This window comes from Symphalangus syndactylus, chromosome 3 (genome assembly GCF_028878055.3).
Source record: "Symphalangus syndactylus isolate Jambi chromosome 3, NHGRI_mSymSyn1-v2.1_pri, whole genome shotgun sequence".
Lineage (NCBI taxonomy): Eukaryota > Metazoa > Chordata > Mammalia > Primates > Hylobatidae > Symphalangus > Symphalangus syndactylus.
In genome coordinates, this window is record NC_072425.2 from 54542886 (window position 1) to 54562427 (window position 19542).

Sequence of the window (19542 nt, forward strand, 5' to 3'; positions counted from 1 at the left end):
AGCCTCGTGAAGGCAGCCATGCTGAGCGCCTCACTCCTGCAATATCCCTATGTCTGGTCTATTCCTTGTCATTTGCCAGACACTGAACACATTTTTATCCAATGAATTAATGAAGTTGCACTTAGTATAAAAAGCATAATATACTTTATAATTGATGCAGGCATAATTGCACAAATCTCTTGTAGGAAAAGCTATCCTGCAGCAGAGGTTGGCAAACTATAGCGCAATTGCCTGCTTTTGTATCCTCTCCAGCGAAGAACCATTTGTGCATTTTCAAATGGCTTTTTTAAAAAATCAAAATGAGAATAACATTTTATGACATGTGAGAATTACGTGGAATTCAAATTTGGTGAACGATAAGTAAAGTTTTATTGGCACACAGAGTCTTGTTCATTCACTTGTGTACTGTTCATGGCTGCTCGCCCAGGGCAATGCGAACAACAGGGCTGAGCAGCTGTGGCCAAGTCCAGGTGTGCGTTCTCCTTGCCTTGCACTCTGGTGCACTACAAATTGCAGTGACGGCCTTCCAGCGCTGCATGCAATGCCATACTATGGCATTTTATTCATTTAATTTCAGTGCATCTTCTTACATTTGCCAAGAGAGGAGGAGAAAAGCGGACTCCAAAAGTCACACTTTCATGGCAGAATGGAGTGTAGATCATTTTGTTATGAGATTAGAAGGCAAAGTATGTCTTTGTTATGCAATGATCTTATAGCTGTGCTAAAGAGTATAATATACATTGACTTTACCAGGCAGAGTACTCAGCATGGTATTCCCAACTGCAGGCAGAAAAACCGATAAAATTTAAAATGGAATAATACCTTTTCCAGAAAGAACACTTGTTTGAAGAGTTGAGAACATTGAAAGGAGCCTCGAACATTAACTAAAAAGCAAGGTAAAAAAAAGTATAAAAGTATTGTAAGCAATTATAACAGGCAAAATTATAAACTATTAGATGATGATGGAAGTTATCTGTATCAGCTTGGGGATGAGAAAGCTCTTTAAACAAGACTCAAATTTTACAAACTCATAAAAATATTTAAAATGTTCTACTTCATTAAATGAAGAACTTAGATTGTTCAGAAAATACTAGAATATCATTATGAAAGAATGCAAATTAAAATTATACCTGTTAGACTGGCAAAAATTCAAAATTTCATATCTCACTAATAGGTCAAGACTCGGAAGAAACAGGTCCTCTTTTTCACTGTTGGTGGGAAAATAAATTGGTCTAGCCAAGTCACTTTACAAAGTGAATTTCAAGGTGTTTTCTTGCATTGTCAGTACCCGTCACTGCTCCAAGTTATGGGAGTGGGAAATCGCACTGACCCCTACTGAGCCAGGCTGGGCGGGGCCAGAGGGAGCCGCATGGGGGCTGCCCCCTGTCCTGAGCCCACCTGCCCACCTGTCACCCTGCCTCTGCCTCCTGGTTCCCACCAGTCCGTCCACCTCTTTGGGACCACTGGGCATTAGCCAAGGAGGAAGCATGCTGGCCATCCGCTGAGTGCTGCTGGCCACACTGTGGGCAGTGCTGGCACAGGAGGCTGCCCTACGCTGAAGGTAGTGAGTGATGTGCTGACCAGGATACTGCATTCCCCTGACCTGTCCAGAGGGAGAACCTGAAAATCATGCCACTGTCCACTGGTTGCACAGGACTCCCGGTGCAGGCTCCTGCCCCAGCAGATGGGCTGGTGTGGGAAGGAGGCTGCTTCTGAGATCGGTGCAGCTCTGCGACTCAGGAAACTATTCTTGCTGCCGGGCTGGCTGCCCAGCAGGTCTGTGCTTTGCTGGTGGATGTTTCTCCTGAGGAGCCCCAGCTCTCCTGCTTCTGGAAGAGCCCCCTCAGTGACACTGGTTGTGAATAGAGTCCTCGGAGTCAAGGTTCTGAGTCAAAGTTGTGCTATTGGCGAGGAAGTTTCAGAACTGTCAGGCAGAACTCTTCCAGGAGCCATGCCAGTATTCTCAGGAGTCCCAGAAGTTCTGCCAGTTGGCAGTGCCAGAGGGAGATTACTATTTCTATACAGTGTCCCTGTGTGTTACCAAGAGTGTTGGGAACAAGTTCAGCAAAGCCCAAATATTGGAGGGTTATGGAATCCTGCAGTACGACCCACCTGTCAACATCACAGTCATTGCTGTGGCCAGAAAGCCCTGCTGGCTCAACGTCACCTAGCAAGACCCCCACTCCTGGAACTTATATTTCTACAGACTATGGTTTGATCTTTGATACCTGGCTAAATAGCAAAGATGTTCATAACATGGATGGCCAAAAATCTCCAACATCACCTGGAAAGGCATGAGGCACCAGACACAGCTTCAGGCCCAGGAGGAGCTGGGGCAAGGCTTGTGAAGTAAGTAGACCCCAGAGGCCATGGGCACCCTTTGGGCAGGCTCCAGGAGTCCTCTAGCTGAGACCACCTCCACGCAAACACCTACTACTCATAAAGATGATGATAATATTCTCCCCAGAGATTCTGCAAATGCAACAAGCTTCCTGGGTTAAAGAAGACATGGAAGTTGCAGGGTCTGAAAGAAGATAAGATCAGCATGCACTGGTTGTGTTCTCTGAGGTGGCTGGTCCCAGAGAGACCTAGACCCACCCCAGTGCTTGTTCCTCTCATCTCCCTTCAGTGTCCCCCAGCAGCCTTGGAATGGGCACCACTCCCAGCCACGGCCGACCAGATGCCAGGGACCCGTGGAGGCCTTATGACATCAGCAATAGAGACTACTTCTTCCCCATATAGCAGGCCAGGTGGCACCTGGCAGGTTGGGTGTGTAAACCAAAAAAGCATCTGAGACAGCTCCCCATCAGTTTAAAAGTGTATTTTGCCAATGTTAAGAACACGCCTGGAAGAAACAAACACGGAGTCATAGAAACAGTTTGGTCTATGTCTTTTTCCAAAGATGCTTTTGTGGGCTTTTGAGTATTTAAAGGGGACAAGCAGGCTGGAGGGGGAAGAGGGAGGGTATGGTCACATAACAGAATTCACACGTGGCAAGAGAAAAGGAGCAGGCAGGGGAATAGTCCATGACATGTTAATCTTGGGCTCAGTAAGTCAGCACTTTACATAAGATATGGTGAACATAGAGCAGATACCTGTGGAGATGTTTCACCTTGATCTGTAGCTGTCTGCTGAGGAACAAAAGGAAAGGCAGCTTCTTGCATGCCTCAGCTTTCTGCTCGTGTTTTTCCTTTTGGCACTGCGAACTGGGGTCCTGAGCTCTTATTTTCCTTTCACAGGTGTCAGGCATGCTGCACCGTGTGGACGACGGAGTGCAAACAGGCTCAGGAGAAGCTGCCTCTCACTGCCCTGCCAGCTCATCTCGGAGCATGAGGCCTTTGGCTTCACTGTTGTGGAAGAGCCTGGCAGAATGTTCTAGGCCAGATGAAAATCGGGCTGCTGCAGCCATTCAGAAGGAAGAAGTGGTTGAGTTTTTAAACCTGCTTTCCCAAATGCCCTGCTCAAGAGGGTTAGAGTGAGCTTAGGCCACCATGAAAAGAGTTGTATCAACGCGCTGTTGGACACTCAGGCAGGCAGAGCCAGGCAGCTGAGAGGCGGGGGCCTCTGTGTGAAGAAGAAGCTGCTGGCTGCCCACCCCCAACACTTGTGCACAAGCCGCACCATTGGGCAGGTGGGATGCATTTCCAGTCACCTTGCTCCTGGCCCCCTGTGCAGTTACATCTTCCAGCTCAAATTCTGAAACCTAAGTGCCTTTGCAATTCTGTTTTTCTGGGCCTGAGGATGGCTTTTACTTAAGCCACTTAGACCAGAGAAGTACCTCTTTCTGCCTTTCTTCCTCACCCTTAAAAAACAACTGGGGGGTGGGTGAGTGAATAATACAGTATCTTGGGGTCTGATGGTTTTAAATTTGGAATTATAATTAGGTCCTCATTGGCATTTTGCTAAATGTAAATGATAATCCTAGGCATTTGCTGAATACAGAAGCAAATATATTGGCTTTGGGTTTCAGGACTTCAGGAGGAGAGAAGGAGAGGAATAGGGGACAGGGTCTTCATGGACCCCCTGTAGTAGGGGAGCTGAGAGGGACCCCAGCCTCTGAAAACCAATGTTCTCTCTCTCCCACCTTCCCCAAAGGAGAGCTGGCAGTAGGGAGGGCTTCCGCCAACACTGAGATCAAAACTATTGTACTTCAGCTTTGTTTTCAACTGAACCTGAGTAGCTAGGGAAGATATTCTAATATTAGGGAAAATGATGTGGAAAAATAAAAGAACCTGGCAAGAATGCATTTTGATTTGCCTTTTTAAAAGACCACCCATTTCCTTCATCTTTCTCTTGGGAAGGTGGAAGATCCAGTATTCACTGTGTCAGTACAGAAATAACTTGGTGGGGGAAGCACAGGAACCTTGTTTAGCCCAAAAGCAAGTCAAGTGAAAAAGGAGGAGGAGAAAAAATAATTTTCCCTATTAGAGAAAATATTCTGGTTTCATTCTGTATTTATAGTCTGCCTCTTCTCTAGGGGAAAAGCAGTTGTGAACTCCCCAAGGTGGTTATGAAGGAAGAGTGTCCCACTCCCTGTCCTAGTGCTGAGAAGTCTTCCCCCTCTACCAGGCAGGGTCCTAGAAATTCCCCACCCTGAAATCTGTGAGCCCTTGGCTGTCAAAGGGGAAGTTCATTAAAAAAAAAAAAAGGCCCTTACTTCTGTGCCCTCCCCTTTTGGTTAGGTCTTTGACGTGAATTCAGCTCAGCTAGAATGAAGCACCCATTAACTGTCCAGCCATGACACGGTGACTAACCACTTCAGCTGAGTTTTCTGTCCAGGATTTGAAGATTCAGTGATATTACTGGGTACCCAGACAGTTAACCCTCAGGTATTGGGGTATCCCAGAGTAGAGATGTGATTAAAATCAGTCATGTAACCACAGACCCCAAATTTACCAGACCACAGAACCTTTGGAGTACTATACCCTTTTAGAAAACTAACCACCACCACCAGACAGGTGTAAAAGGATGAAAATGACCCAGTCTTATTTACCGTTTGCCAGGTTCAAGCTGTTACAATCTTCCTCAAGCAGTGATTTTCATTGCTGGGTTTGTCTGTACATTTTAGACTCTGTTGCTGCTTGAGGCAACTTATCAAGTTAACAAAATTCAAGCAAGCGTGAGCTGTTTTTTTTAAAGCTAAATGAAAAATGAAGATTGGCTGGGTGAGATGGCTCACGTCTGTCATCCCAGCACTTTGGGAGGCTGAGGTGGGAGGATCACTTGAGGACAGGAGTTCGAAACTAGCCTGATTGATATAGTGAGACCTCATCTCTACAAAAAGAAAAATGTTTACAGATTAACTGGGCATGGTGGTGTGCACTTGTAATCCCAGTTACTCTGAGGCTGAGATGGGAGAATCTGTTGAGCCCAGGAGCTCAAGGCTACAGTGAGTCATGATTATGTCCTTACATTCCAACTAAGGCAACAGAATGAGACCTTGTCTCAAAAAAAATAAATAAGTAAATAAATACATGAATAAACATAAGCTCCCTGTTTCTAAACTCCTAAGAGATTGTTTTCTTTACTCATCTGCATTAAGAAAACTGAAGGAATTTGCTTTGAGGGATACAAAATCTTTAGAAACTGTTGGTCTCCATTTATAAAGATGAGGAGATAATCATATTATTTAGGTCCCTGGAACCAGATGTTTAACACTCTTCCCAAAAGTACGTGAGAACTTGTTAGGGTAATTGTGGGTTTAATATAAGCTGATATCAAAGGGATGTAGCTGTTATACGTGAGCAAACATTCATGACAATAACAACACAGCAATGCAGCTAACATGTATTGGACTGTTACCCAATGCCTCTCCCATAGCTAAGCACTTCATAGTCTGGGGAGAAGTGATTGGCTATGATTTCTTGATGCCCAAGGCTCTCCTCTGTAAGCACAACCACCCCATCCTGCAACCTTTCAGCTTGGTAGGATTGACACAGATGGTATTTGGCCTTCCTTCATCTTTATAAACTGACAGTAGTATATCCCCACCCCCATTATGGGGCGGGGAGGGGGTGATCAGTGCATAAGCCAAGATAAAACAAAACATGAGAAAAGCGTGAAAATATTGAAACAGACAAGCTGACAATTTTACATTAGCCTAATTTAATGCTCCAAATTATCCTCTAAAATCAGTACTGCTGTTAGCCTCACTGGCAGTCAAACATTAGGTATTGACTCCCTCCTATGGCTCATGCTAGCACTTCTCAGTGCTGGTTCCTTTTCCTGGCATTCAGCACAGGACTTTCTTTTCTTTTCTTTCTGTCCCTTTTTTTTTTTTTTAATTTTTGAGATGGTTTCACTCTTCTCACCCAGGCTGGAGTGCAATGGCACTATCTCAGCTCACTGCAACCTCTGCCTCCTGGGTTCAAGCAATTCTCCTGCCTCGGCCTCCTGAGTAGCTGGGATTACAGGTGCCCACCACCACACCTGGCTAATTTTTTATATTTTTAGTAGAGACAGGGTTTCACCATGTTGACCAGGCTGGTCTCAAACTCTGACCTCAAATGATCCACCCGCCTTGGCCTCCCAAAATTCTGGGATTACAGGTGTGAGCCACCGCGCCCAGCCAGGACTTTCTTAAAGCAGCACCTTCAATGTATGTGAAGTTCTCCAGAACAGGTTCTGCATCTGTTCTCCCCACTAGAGCAGTCCCACTTTCCCCTCAAGCCATGTCAGTAATTACACAGAACAACAGAAGACACACAACTCCAAGACCTCCAGCACGTGAGATAAGATGCTTCAGATCAACGTTTAAGATGGTGCTTTTTCTCCAGCAATAAACTTGAGTCATTGCACATTAAGAAAGTATTACACTGTCTCCATGTTATCTGTTAAGAACAAAATAACCCTTCTTTAAAGTAGTCCTCAAAATTAGGTCTGCCACTTCCATTAAGGGTATAATCTTGGTATTTTATTGCCTTTTAAAGTTGCTTGTTATTTTAACTCCACCATTTTACAATTCGAAGTTGCTTCTGTGAAACCAAAGGTTATCATAGGAGAGGCTTTGTGAAAAGCCTCCAGAGGAGCCTGACTTGTGGTTCCCTCCCTATCAGCGAAAACACCAAACCTGAAAGGACACTGTGAGAATCCCTTGAGGTGACAGGTTCTGTCTTCAGCTTGCTTGCATAGGGCTGGTGACTTTGGCAGCCAGACCCTCATAGGAGGGAAACATAAAAAAGGGAGCTTTGAAGTTTTCCTCCTGGGACTCGGCACGTCTGCCCTGGGGCACAGTGCCTGTGGGGCTCTGGACCCCAGCACCAGATGTCCTTCTGAGAAAAGCCCAGTGGTGGAGAGAAGTTCCAGAGGAGGGGAAGGATGGAGCCAAGAGAAGAGCCGGGGGGATAATGGAGGAGGCAGCTCCAGAAGTGATTCAGAGCAGAGGCCCCTGCTGTAAGGGTGCGTTAGGGACATTTTAACCAGCATATTTTCCCTTTTATGTGTGTATGACCATACCATTGCACCAGAACTCTACACATCTAAAGAAGACTAAGTAAGAGATCTCTATCAACTATTTTAAAGTAAATATTCTAAATGATCAAAATGCATTTGTTATAGGTAAACTGGCAGCCAGCAACTTTTATTATTTCTTTGCAATTCATAAAATAATTATATGTCTTTTAATCAAGAGCAACTTAGATTTCAGTAAATCTAATCTCTCTCTCAACACACGCACACATTATATTACAGATACATAATGTTTACAAATTTGGGGAAAGATATTGAAGTGTTTGCCAACATATTTGAAAACTGAAATGGAATGAGTTATTTCCTAAAGATGGTTAAATTGGCAATGTTAGCATTAAGAAGTTATAGAAAGCTAGAGAGGATTTTTAAGATAGAAAAATGAAAAAGAAGAGAGTCATGTGAAAGGTCTGTTTTTTAAAAGAGATCCAGCACACATGATTTTAATGTTGGCTTCTGTTTCTTCCAGATTTTCTCCAGAGTGAGGAAAGATTTCAAGTTCATTATTCTATGAGGCTATCATAATTTGGATATCAAAAGTAGACGAGAATAGCACACAAAACAAAACCTACAGAAAAACTCTACTTCTTAAGATAGATGCAATAATACTACCACAGATGCAACTACAAGCAAAAAACAGCAGCATAGTGAAACAATCATATCTCATGACCTAAAGGACTATCTTGGGAATAGAAAGTGGCTCATTATTAGAAATTTTATTGATAAAATCCACTATATTAAGCAATTAGAACATCTTAATAAATCTCCTGAAAAGAAAGCAATGGGTAAAATTTGACATCGATTCTCATTGTTATACAATCAAACAAGGAAATTCAGGATAAAATAAAACCTCTGAACCCAATAAAATGTATATACCAAAATCTGCAGCAGATATCAAATTTAATAATTATTTAAAAAATATTTACCACAAGTGTTTAATCTAGAAATGGGATCATATCTGTAAATTAAGAAACAGTTATGTTTGTTGGAAAGAACAAGACTACATATCCTGATTTGCAGCCAAGATTATACTTTAACAGTTCAAGAGAATCAATTGAATACATCTTAGAATAATTTACTAAGAATGTCTCATTCGTGATAGCAAATAGCAAAAATCCTATCAAATACTTAGTAAGAACACAATAGCACATGTACGAGGACCTATTATGAGAAAAAATAGAACTTTTTTGACACAACAGGGGGGAGAAAGTATATCCTTTCAGTATATTTCGATATAAAGCATATTTTGGTATAAAGCTTCCAGTTTAAAAAAAGAAATCTCTGGTAATGACTCCGTTTTCTGACAAAATGGCAGAGAAAAAAAAACTCCCTTCTACTTCATTAGTTCATGCTTTCACTCTCTCTAATGGCTGTTAAACTCACCCACTAATTTCTTTCAGTTTCAGCTGCTGTATTTTTTATTTCCAGTATGTGTACTCTATTTTTTTATATTTTGTCCTCTGCTAAAGCATTCAATCCTGTCTTTTAATGCCTCCAACATATTAATTGTATTTGTTTTAATGTCCCTGCTTGATAACTTCATCATTTGAATGTTCTGTGGATCTCTTTTCATTGTTTCTTTTCTTTTCTTGTTGGGTCAGATTTTCTCTCCTTGAATGCCCAATTATTTTTGATTGAGTGAGAAACACAGTGATAGAAAATTGTAGTGCTCATTCTGGTCTCTAGAGGATAAAATCTTCCTGCAGGAAGATATTGCTTCTGTCAGGAAGCTAGAAAAAGAAGCATTAGCACTCCTGCATTACCTTCATCCAATTAGAGAACCAGGAATTCAGGAACCTGAACCTTTGGAGAGGGCTGTTTCCAGGGCATTCTCACTCCTAAGGTGGAGACTTCTGAGTTCCAACCAAAACCTAGGGTGTTTACCAAGGTCCTTCCTGGTTGTAAGTTCCTGAAACTTGTAAGCATCTATAGAAGTTCAACTTGGTGCTACAACATCATGATGTCAGCACAGGGAGTAGTTTAGAAATTACTGATGGATTTTTTTTTTTTTTTTTTTGAGACATTGTCTCTCTCTGCCACCCAGGCTGGAGTGCAATGGTGCAATCTCGGCTCACTGCAACCTCAGCCTCCTGGGTTCAAGCGATTCTCCTGCCTCAGCCTCCTGAGTAGCTGGGATTACAGGCGCCTGCCTCCATGCCCAGCTATCTTTTGTATTTTTTTTTTAGCAGAGACAGGGTTTCGCCATGTTGGTCAGGCTGGTCTCAAACTCCTGACCTCATAAGCCGCCTGCCTTGGCTTCCCAAAGTGCTTGGATTACAGGCATGAGCTACCACGTCCAGCCTACTAATGGATATTTTAATCAGATGGGCTGAACTAGTCCCCTGATCCTCAAGGTGGTTGGGTGATAAAATTTCCTGTTTAAATGGGACTCTGGCTGGATCTGATAAAGCAGTTGCCCACACAATACAAGTATAAACACACCACATAGGTAGTTTCAAATTTCCTAGTGGTCATATTTTAAAAATATAGACACAAACTGGTGAAAGTAATCTTAATGCTATATTTTATTTAATCTAATATATGCAAAGTGTTATTATTTTAACACAAAACCAATCTAAAATGTATTGATGATTTTTTTTACATTTTTATCTTACCAAATTATTACAATTGGTATTTTCTAAATGACAGCACAGCTCAGTTAGGACTAACTGCATGTTAAGTTTTGAAAAGCCACATGTGGCTAGTGGTACCACAGTAGTCATCACAGTCTAGAACATTGAAATCAATGCCAAACAATAAAGCAAGGAGTTACATTAACTGTGGACAGCCAGCTAAGGTTTGTGAATTTGAAACTAAGATAGTCAGGATTGGCCAGTCACCCACTTGCAGGGTGTAAGTGATGAAAAAGGCTGGCATAATAAAGCATAATTCTTCAGAAGCTGTCGCTGTGCCACTATGCCCTCTCCATAAGGATGAGGAGGGTGCTCATCAAGCTAGGGGGCTTCCAGACACCTTCTCATCAAGCTAGGGGGCTTCCAGACACCACTGAGAGACACTGGCTGTCCCTCCTGGAACTTGAGAGCCATGAGACCTGGTTTCTGAGACTTGTCTGGAAAAAGCACAGAGGTCAGAAATTGTGGCTGATTATGCCCAGCTCACAAGGGTAAAGACAGCAATCTTTGGAGCAAACTGCTCCTTTTCTGATTTCGGGCCTCACTAGCTTGCAGGAGACAGTGCATGGAGAAAAAGGACCGACCCACACTTGTCTCAATTCCCTTGCAACTTTTTAGTCCTGAAACAAGCCCAAGCTGGCAAAGAAAACTTCCTTTTTTTTTTTTTTTGAGATGGAGTCTCGCTCTGTTGCCCAGGCTTGAGTGCAGTGGCACGATCTCGGCTCACTGCAGCCTCCACCTCCTGGATTCAAGCAATTCTCCTGCCTCAGCCTCCTGAGTAGCTGGAATTACAGGTGTACACCACCACTCCCGGCTAATTTTTGTATTTTTAGTAGAGACAGGGTTTCGCCATGTTGGCTGGGATGGTCTTGATCTGCTGACCTCATGTCCGCCCACCTTGGCCTCCCAAAGTTCTGGGATTACAGGCGTGAGCCACCCCATGCCCAGCCAGAAATCAATTTTAATGTAATAATAATTGGAGTTTGATCATTACATTGGATCGACCAACACAATTACTGAGATGAGACTGTTCCTATAACCAAAGGCACCAGAAAGCCACGGTACCTATCCAAGATGTTAACTGAGAGGTAAGCAGAAAAGAAACAGGTTCACAGAGTGAATTTTGCATGTAGGGATTAGACACAATAAAGCTTCTCTGGTATTTTCCTGATCTGAGTCCTCTTCATTCAATAAACTGGTTACCTGAGGGGTTTTTTGTTTCACCTCTTGTGGCAGTAGGTAGGGGACCAGAAAGAGCTAAGAAAACCTGAGAATCAGGTGAGATTTGGGCTCATGCTGCACAATGGAGGATGCTTCCCCAGAGTCACACCCTTCATCAGTGGGACCAGCACAGCACCAAGAGGGGCAGATCATCTTATCACACTTCAGTGGTCTGGTCCATGCTGCCCAGGGACCAGGCCATCAGCTCTATCAGGCCAGAGCCCTGGTGTCATCCAGAAGCTCCTGTCATTCAGGGCTCACTTTCTGGGCTGTGGAATCTTCTCTTGCCACTTCAGAAGGTGGAAGGAGACCAGAAACTTGGAAAGAAGCAGTCAATAGCTTTGACAAGCAAGTTAAAACTGTATGTTTCTATTTATTGGTGAGAGACTAGTTAAACTGGAAGATATTTTGAATTTTGGGTAAAAAACAAGTTTTTGTTTTTACTATTAACCAAAAAAAAAAAAAAGCATGCTCTTTCCTTTAACCCAAATGCCATTACCATGAGTCCAGAGAAAGATCATACCAGCTGCATAAAATAAAGGGTGCTGCACATATAGGCACAAGCTGCATTACATTTTATAAAGGAAATCAACAATTTCCTTGAGAGCATGATATTTGAGTGGTGTCAAAAGAAAGCATAAAGGTTAATTTTTGTGGCAGGAGGATGAAGGAAGCAGAGAATTATAGGGAAATATAGCATGAGCTATGGGAGAAGAAGTCGAGCTGTTGGAGGCAGGAAGCTATAATTTTGGAGACAGCAGGGCTCATGGTAATTGCCCAGGCACCTTTTATTTTGTAGACAAGAAAATTCTGTCAAATGATTGCAGAATGTTTCACAATTAGTAGTCAAGCTGGTGGAATCCAATGAAACTTAATTCAGAGATTTTCTTCCCCCACCAAAGCGTGCTCTAACTTTTCCCCAGGGAACTGTTCTTCATTGACTGCATTTTTCTTTTTGTAATTCAAAGGTAATTCAGCACTATATATTTGCTGTGGTTTGAATGTCTCCTCCAAAATTCATGGTGAAACTTTATCCCCAATGTGGCAGTACTGAGAGGCGGGACATTTAAGGGGTGATTGGGTCATGAGAGCTCTTCCCTCATGAAAGAATTATTCCATTCATGGGTTAATAGGTCAGTGGGTTATGGTGGGAGGGGAACTGGCAGATTTATAAGAAGAGGAAGAGAGGCCTCATCTGGCACACTCCGCCCCCTCACCATGTGATGCCTGCACTGCCTCAGGACTCTGCAGAGAGACATTACCAGCAAGAAGTCTCTCACCACATGCTCCCTCTTGATCTTGGACTTCCAAGCTTCCATAAGAAGCAAATGCCTTTTCGGTATAAACCACCAATTTCAGGTATCCAGTTATAAGCAAGAGAAAATGGACTAATGCATTATTCTATAAGATTTTGGCTTTGGGAAGCCGAGGTGGGTGGATCACAAGGTCAGGAGTTCAAGACTAGTCTGGCCAAGATGGTGAAACCCTGTCTCTACTAAAAATACAAAAAATTAGCCAGGCGTTGTGGCGGGTGCCTGTAATCCCAGCTACTCAGGAGGCTGAGGCAGAGAATTGCTTGAACCCAGGAGGTGGAGGTTGCAGTGAGATGAGATCGTGCCACTGCACTCCAGCCTGGGAGACAGCACAAGACTCTGTCTCAAAAAAAAAAAAAAAAAAAAAAAGATTTTTGGCCCTTTCTTCTCCTTCTTCTTCTTCTCCTTTTTACTTTTAATAGCACTGGCTTGGGAAGACTGTATTTATCAATGACAGACCCAACAATATCCCGTTATGATGGAACATTTGGGTCCCCTGAAATTAATATGCCAGAGCCCTAATTTCCAATGTGGTTTTATTTGGAGATGGGGCCTCAAGTAATTAAGGCTAAATGAGGAAATGAGATCATAAAAATGGACCCCTGATGTGATAGAATTGGTGTCCTTCTTATAAGAAGAGGAAAATTTCTCTCCTCTCCACTGCCACCTCATGTAAGGATACAACGAGAAGACAGCCGCCTGCAAACGAACAAGAGAGCCCTTCCTAGAAACCAAATTGGCCAGAACCTTGATCTTGGGCCTCCAACCTCCAGAACTGTGAAAAGAAATTTCTGTTGTTTAAGCTACCAACTCAACAGTATTTTGTTATGGCAGCCCAAGTAGATTTATACACATCTCATCCTCCATGCTCTTCTTCAATGTGGCCATCCTAGTCCCCACTAAAGCCACCCTGCTGAAGCTGGGCTGGCCTCAGGAACTTGGTCAGAAAGCATGGACCTCAGCCCAGTTCTCTTGGGACACTTGCTGTCTGGACGAACCCTTTTGAAACCCTCCTTTTCAGAGCTCAGCCTCCAGGCTGTGAGAAGCTCAAGCCACGTGGAGATGCCATGTGCAGGCACAGAGCCCCAGCTGATTCCAACCTTTGAATCATTGCATTCTGGGCACCAGACATGTGAGTGAGAAAGCTTCCAGATGGTTCCAGCCTCTAGCTGGCCAAGCAAACCACAAAGTTCCAGGTTGTCCCAGCTGAAGCCCTAGACATCGTGGAACAGAGACGAGCTATCTCTGCAGCACGTGTCTGAACTCCCAACCACAGAATCTGCAAGTATAGTCAAATGGTCATTTCTGCCATCAAGTAGGGGCATTTTGTGTGTGCAGCCATGGTAACTGAAACCTGACATTTCTCTCAGGGAAATTTCCTCAGTGGGTGTTGTCTGGCCAACCCTATCGATTCCACCCTGTCTGACTTGTGAGATGTAGGGAGAGCAGAGACGAACATGGGAGAGAAAACCTCTCGGGGGTGAGCTAATGACAGCTTGTAGAATAGAGTTCACAGTGTTTCTTATTTATGTTCTTTCTCCCCATTTTATTGTTTTTATTATGAGATGGGGACTTGCTCTGTTGCCGGGGCTGTAGTGCAGCAGTGCAATCATAGCTCACTGCAGCCTCAAATTCCTGGGCTCAAGTGATCCTTCTGCCCCACCCTTCCAAGTAGCTGGGACTACAGGTGTAAGCCACCATACCTGGCTAATTTTTAAAAATTCTTTTAAAAATTTATTTATTTATCTCTCTATTTGTTTGCTTACAAGTTCTCACTAAGTTGCCCAGGCTTGTATTGAACTCCTGGCCTCAAGTAATTCTCCTACCTGGACCTCCCAAGTAGCTGTTTACAGGCACAAACTACTATGACCAACCCTCCAACTTTATTCTTGATGGTAAAAGCTTCCAAATTGCTTACTTTAACTACAAGTGCCTCTGAGCTTCTAACTTGGGTTATACTCCAGGCTATGTTTACTCATCACAACATTGAAAGTTGAATCCTTCAAAATGTTCAAAGCACTCCATGCTGGTCCTTTTGTTCACGTTAGACCAGCCCAAGTCACTACTCTTACCAGACAGAAACCAGAGTATCTACAAGGGAGTAAAAGCATCAAGTGGAAAGACAGGAAAAGCAAGAGTCAGCGTGGTCTATCCTCGGAAAAAGGCAACCAGGACTCAAGAACAGGCTTCAACTAGCTACTGTAGGTTGATTAAGGTACAGTTTATTGGCCAAACAGGAAAGGGATGCTATCCATAATTACACTGGAACAACAAGCATGCATCTGGTGTAATTCCATTTATGTAAAATTCTAGGAAATGTAAACTAATGTATAGTGACAGAAAGTATCTTAGTGTCTGCCTGGGGTGGGGAAGAGGGTTGGGCCGGAGGGATTAAGAGTAAGCATAAGGAGACTTTAGGGAAGATTGGCACGTTCTTCACTTTGACTGTGGCGATGGTTTCACAGGTGTACACAAATGTCAGGACTTTTTGAGGTATACACTTTAAATACATGCAGGTTATTGTTTGCCAATTATATCTCCGCAAAGCTATTAAACAGTCTATACCACAGTCAAGATTATGTCGCCAGACATTCTGATAGTATCTTTTTGTAAAATAAATGAAAATATTGCAAAAACATCTCTTCTAACCTCTTCACCTTCCCTTATTCTCTCACCTCCTATGCCATTTCCCCATAGTAACCCCTATCAAGATGGTAGCGTACTTTCCATGCACAATTTTATACATATTCTGTGTATATATCCATTAAGTTTATTTGTGTTCTTTTGTGAGTGCAGAATCTTTGCATAAGTATTACCATATTGAGGAAATTATCTAATTTGTGACCATTGGGAGAAAAAAAAATTTCTCCTTTTGCTGTCTTCTCTCCAGGTCTGAGTGCCAGCTAGCCTCCTGGGGTTGCTTTTCAGGAGCCCTTAGGTTATGACCCCTGTTTATTAGAGGCCTTGCATTCTCCTTGGTTGCACTCCTTTTGTTTGTTTTTGCAACAGTGTATTTTCAGGAGATCTTAGAAAATATTTTTCTGCACCTTCAGAAAAGTACATAGATGAAAAGTAAACTTTCTAATCCTTCCCTGAATGTCTCAAAATGTATTTTTTAAATTTTTTCAATTGCATTTGATCTATAGTTTGACTGGGAATAAATTTTAAGTTCCAATTCGTTTTCCTAAGAACATTAAGCACTGTTCCATCATCTTTTAAAAACTAGTTTTACTGATGGAAACTTTTCTACCAGTCTTTTTCTTCTTCCATTGCAGGTAACATGCATGTTGCTTTTAGGATCTTTTAGTGTCTTTGTTTTATTCTTAGTTTTCTGAAATTGCTTTAGGATGTGCCTAAATGAAAATCTAGTTGAATATGTATATATTCCTTTTTTCTATCATTGTTTAAAAAATATAATATACTCCCCCTTTTTTCTCTTTTACTTTTGTAGACTCCTAATAGAAGATAGCATTTCTAAATGAGCAATCTCTGTCCTATGTCTCTAGTTTTCTCTGTCATGTTTCTCATCTCTTTGTACTGAGACATTTCTTACTTTTTAAATTAGTTCTATTGAATTGTTTTCTTTAGGTACAATATTTTTAATCCCATGAACTGATTCTATGTTCTGATTTTATACCTTCTGAACAGTAATCTGTTCTTAAATTGTGAATGTAATGTCTTCTCTTCTAATTCTGAATAGAGGTTTAAAAATACCTCTTCGTTCTCTGGATTATCTTTGTTTTTTGTTTGTTTGTTTTATTTTGTTTTGTTTTTGAGATGAAGTTTCGTTCTTGTTGCCCAGTCTGGAGTGCAATGGCATGATCTTGGCTTATTGCAACCTCCACCTCCCGGGTTCAAGTGATTCTCCTGTCTCAGCCTCCAGAGTAGCTGGATTACAGGCGTGCACCACCACGCCTGGCTAATTTTTTATTTTTAATAGAAACGTGATTTCACCATGTTGGCCAGGATAGTCTTGAACTCCTGACCTCAGGTGATCCACCTGCCTCGGCCTCCCAAAGTGCCAGGATTACAGGCATGAACCACCATGCCTGTCCGATTATCCTTGTTTCTTCTGGGATCAATTCTGTTCATTCCCTCCTAGACCCGGTTTTTTTCTTTCTTTTTCCTTTGATTTTTTTTCTTGGAGTATGAGTTTATAAATAAATCATATGGATGATTTATTCAGAGAGTTCACAAGGTTTTCTTCTACCATTACTCTTATTTTTTGGTCTTTTTCCAGGGTTTGAGGGCTTCTTGCAAGGACTGAGTACAGGTAAGATACATCATCACCTGGTGACTTCTTTAAGGGTATAAATAATGATAAGGGAAATTGGCAGGCCTACTCAAGCATCAGATACCAAACTGGGCCCTATCTCAGGGCCTCTATTGTTTTAGGAGCCCTAGCTTCTCTCCTAAGCAGGCATTTCTGCCTTTAGTCTGGGAGTAAATACCAGCTGTAGGAACAAAAGGGGAAAAGCCTACCATGACTCCAATTCTATTTTTAGAGTTGCTCCAAACTTATTCTGTTTATATAGTTCAATCCCAGGATCATGACCCAAATAAACTACATGCATTGAATCTGCTCGCAGGTCTGGTTCTGGAGGAACACAAAGATATTCTCCTGAATTCAACACTTGCCTGCAGAATCCAGAGATTTCCTTTCTTCAATTCACCAGGTAAGGGTTTGTAAATATATTACATGTTGCTTTGTATTTTTACAGAAAAATAGTGTATATAAACTTCAAAGCTGCCAGAATCACCGCTGTCCATTTTATGACACTGTAAAATGAGGAAGGCTTTTGCATAGATTGCACTGCACTGTCTTTCTTGAATCTTTCATGCACTAACCCTGGCCTTGCCTTCTACAGCAGACCAGAAGAAACATAATTCTATAATCTAATAGGGTCCACTTGCTTTTGACTTCTGGACAACTCTGGTTTTTATGAAAGATTTCCCTCCTGTGCTTTAATAATTATTAGGTTGGTGCAAAAGTAATTGCGGATTTTTCCATTAATGGTAAATGGCAAAACCTGCAATTACTTTTGCACCAATGTAATAGCTAATAAAATAATGCACTGCATTGTATCTATTCATCAAGTTAGTTAAATAATGAGTGACTGATCACCTATTTGGTGCCAGGCCTTTTAGGAGATATAAAGTCCATCATCACAGCCCATCACAAAATTTATAGTCTAGTGAGAAAGACACAAATGATCATTATGATGCATGAGACAAGGGCCATGAGAGAAGAATGTTCAGCACTGTGACAGCCCAGGAGGGTTGCGGGTCCCTGACTTCAGCAGCAAAGAAGCTTCCCAGGATGAAGTGAACTGAAGGGTGAAGAATAGAGCTTTGCTCATCAGAAGGACCAGGTGTCTCGAGCAGAGAAAGCGGCACTTGTGAAATACACCCGTTCATCTGCTAGATCAGTGATTTTTCAAATTTTTTTTTAAAGAAACAGAACAGGCCAGGCCTGGTGGCTCACATCCGTAATCCCAGAACTTTGGGAGGCCTAGGCAGATGGATCACTTGAGCCCAAGAGTTCAAGACCAGCCTGGACAACTTCGCAAAAACCCATCTCTACTAAAAAATACAAAAAAACAGCCTGGCATGGTGGCACACACCTGTAGTCCCAGCTACTTGTGAGGCCTAGGTGGGAGAATCACCTGAGCCCAGGGAAGTTGAGGCTGTAGTGAGCCATGATCAAGCCATTGCACTCTAGCTTGGGCAAGGGGAGTGAGACCCCGTCTCAAAATAAATAAATAAAATAAAAAAACAAAACAACTGCTTCAAACACAAGTTTCTTGGAATGCCCAGTAAGTACAACTGAGAGGCTCTGGGAATTTGAGGAGTGGAGCTGAAGAACACCATCCTTCCCTTTGGAATAATCTCCTTGTCAAACTCACAGTCTCAGTTCAAAGTTTTCTCCCAATTCTGGCAGCATCACGTCCTCTTTTGTCCAAGGCAGCCCCAGTGCAAGGGCATCCCCTTGTGCTATGAGACATACACTCTCTTCACTGTGAGTCTACGTGACTTAGATACCGCTCCATAAATTAAAGAAAATTACTCCTACCACCAGCTATCCTGAGAAGGACCACTCCAAAACAATGTAGGAGGAACATTAAGAGCTGGATCAAAATGCCTTTTTGGAAGGGGCTCCATTTCCACAGCTAGTGACTCTGACTCACATGCACAGCTAGTGAGTCAGAGAGGGAACGAGTCAGCAAGAAATGGGAAAGCAAAGGGAGGAATTACTCTCCTTAGGAACATGAGATTTTAAAAAAATGTATGTTCAATTTTATTTATTACTTCTTAGATGTTGGGAACTGAGAAGTCAGAAATGGAGCAGAAAGATAGGACATTGCTCTGGAGGCCAAAGCTCCAGCTGGCTGAAGAGGCAACAGGTCATTAGTTGTTAAGGGGCACACATGTGTAATATTTAGCTTTAAGTTTTTTGTAAGGCATCCTGGTTGGGGCAGTGGAGCCTGGAGTCAGCGTGTACTGGGTCACAAGAGCCAATTTTAAATTGTCAGGTATTTTACAGGGGAGTCGTTAAACCTAGCAATTATTCAAGTTTAAACAACATACATTTTAAATTAAATAAACCACATTTTTAAGAAGATAAATACTAAAAACATATCAGTTTCTAATAATTTCACTACATTGTAAACCTATGCTTTTGAGATTACTGAAGTCTATACTGTATGTCCCGGGGAAACACTGTACAATATGATAATAAAGTATTATATAGTAACATAATGCACTCTAATTCCTCCCGGACTCTGCTCAGTGATGTCATATTGGTAGCTTGGAGGATTTATATTACGGGATTTGGCAAGTGCTTCAAACCAGGACATTTTTGTTTGGAGAGCAGGTCATTAAACTTCTACCAGTGAGCCAGTGGGTCAAGG

The 19542-nt window shown here is 42.3% G+C and overlaps 1 protein-coding gene across 1 annotated transcript; it reads left to right on the forward strand.

Annotated features, from left to right (window-relative positions):
• The first annotated feature begins 431 nt into the window (after window positions 1-431).
• LOC129478500 (interleukin-6 receptor subunit alpha) lies at window positions 432-2742 on the forward strand. Its single transcript, XM_055270063.1, is given in 8 exon segments — window positions 432-498; window positions 1585-1783; window positions 1785-1885; window positions 1888-2235; window positions 2238-2283; window positions 2285-2493; window positions 2496-2618; window positions 2621-2742. Coding segments are annotated over 8 exon segments (1215 nt in total).
• The last annotated feature ends 16800 nt before the right edge of the window (window positions 2743-19542 follow it).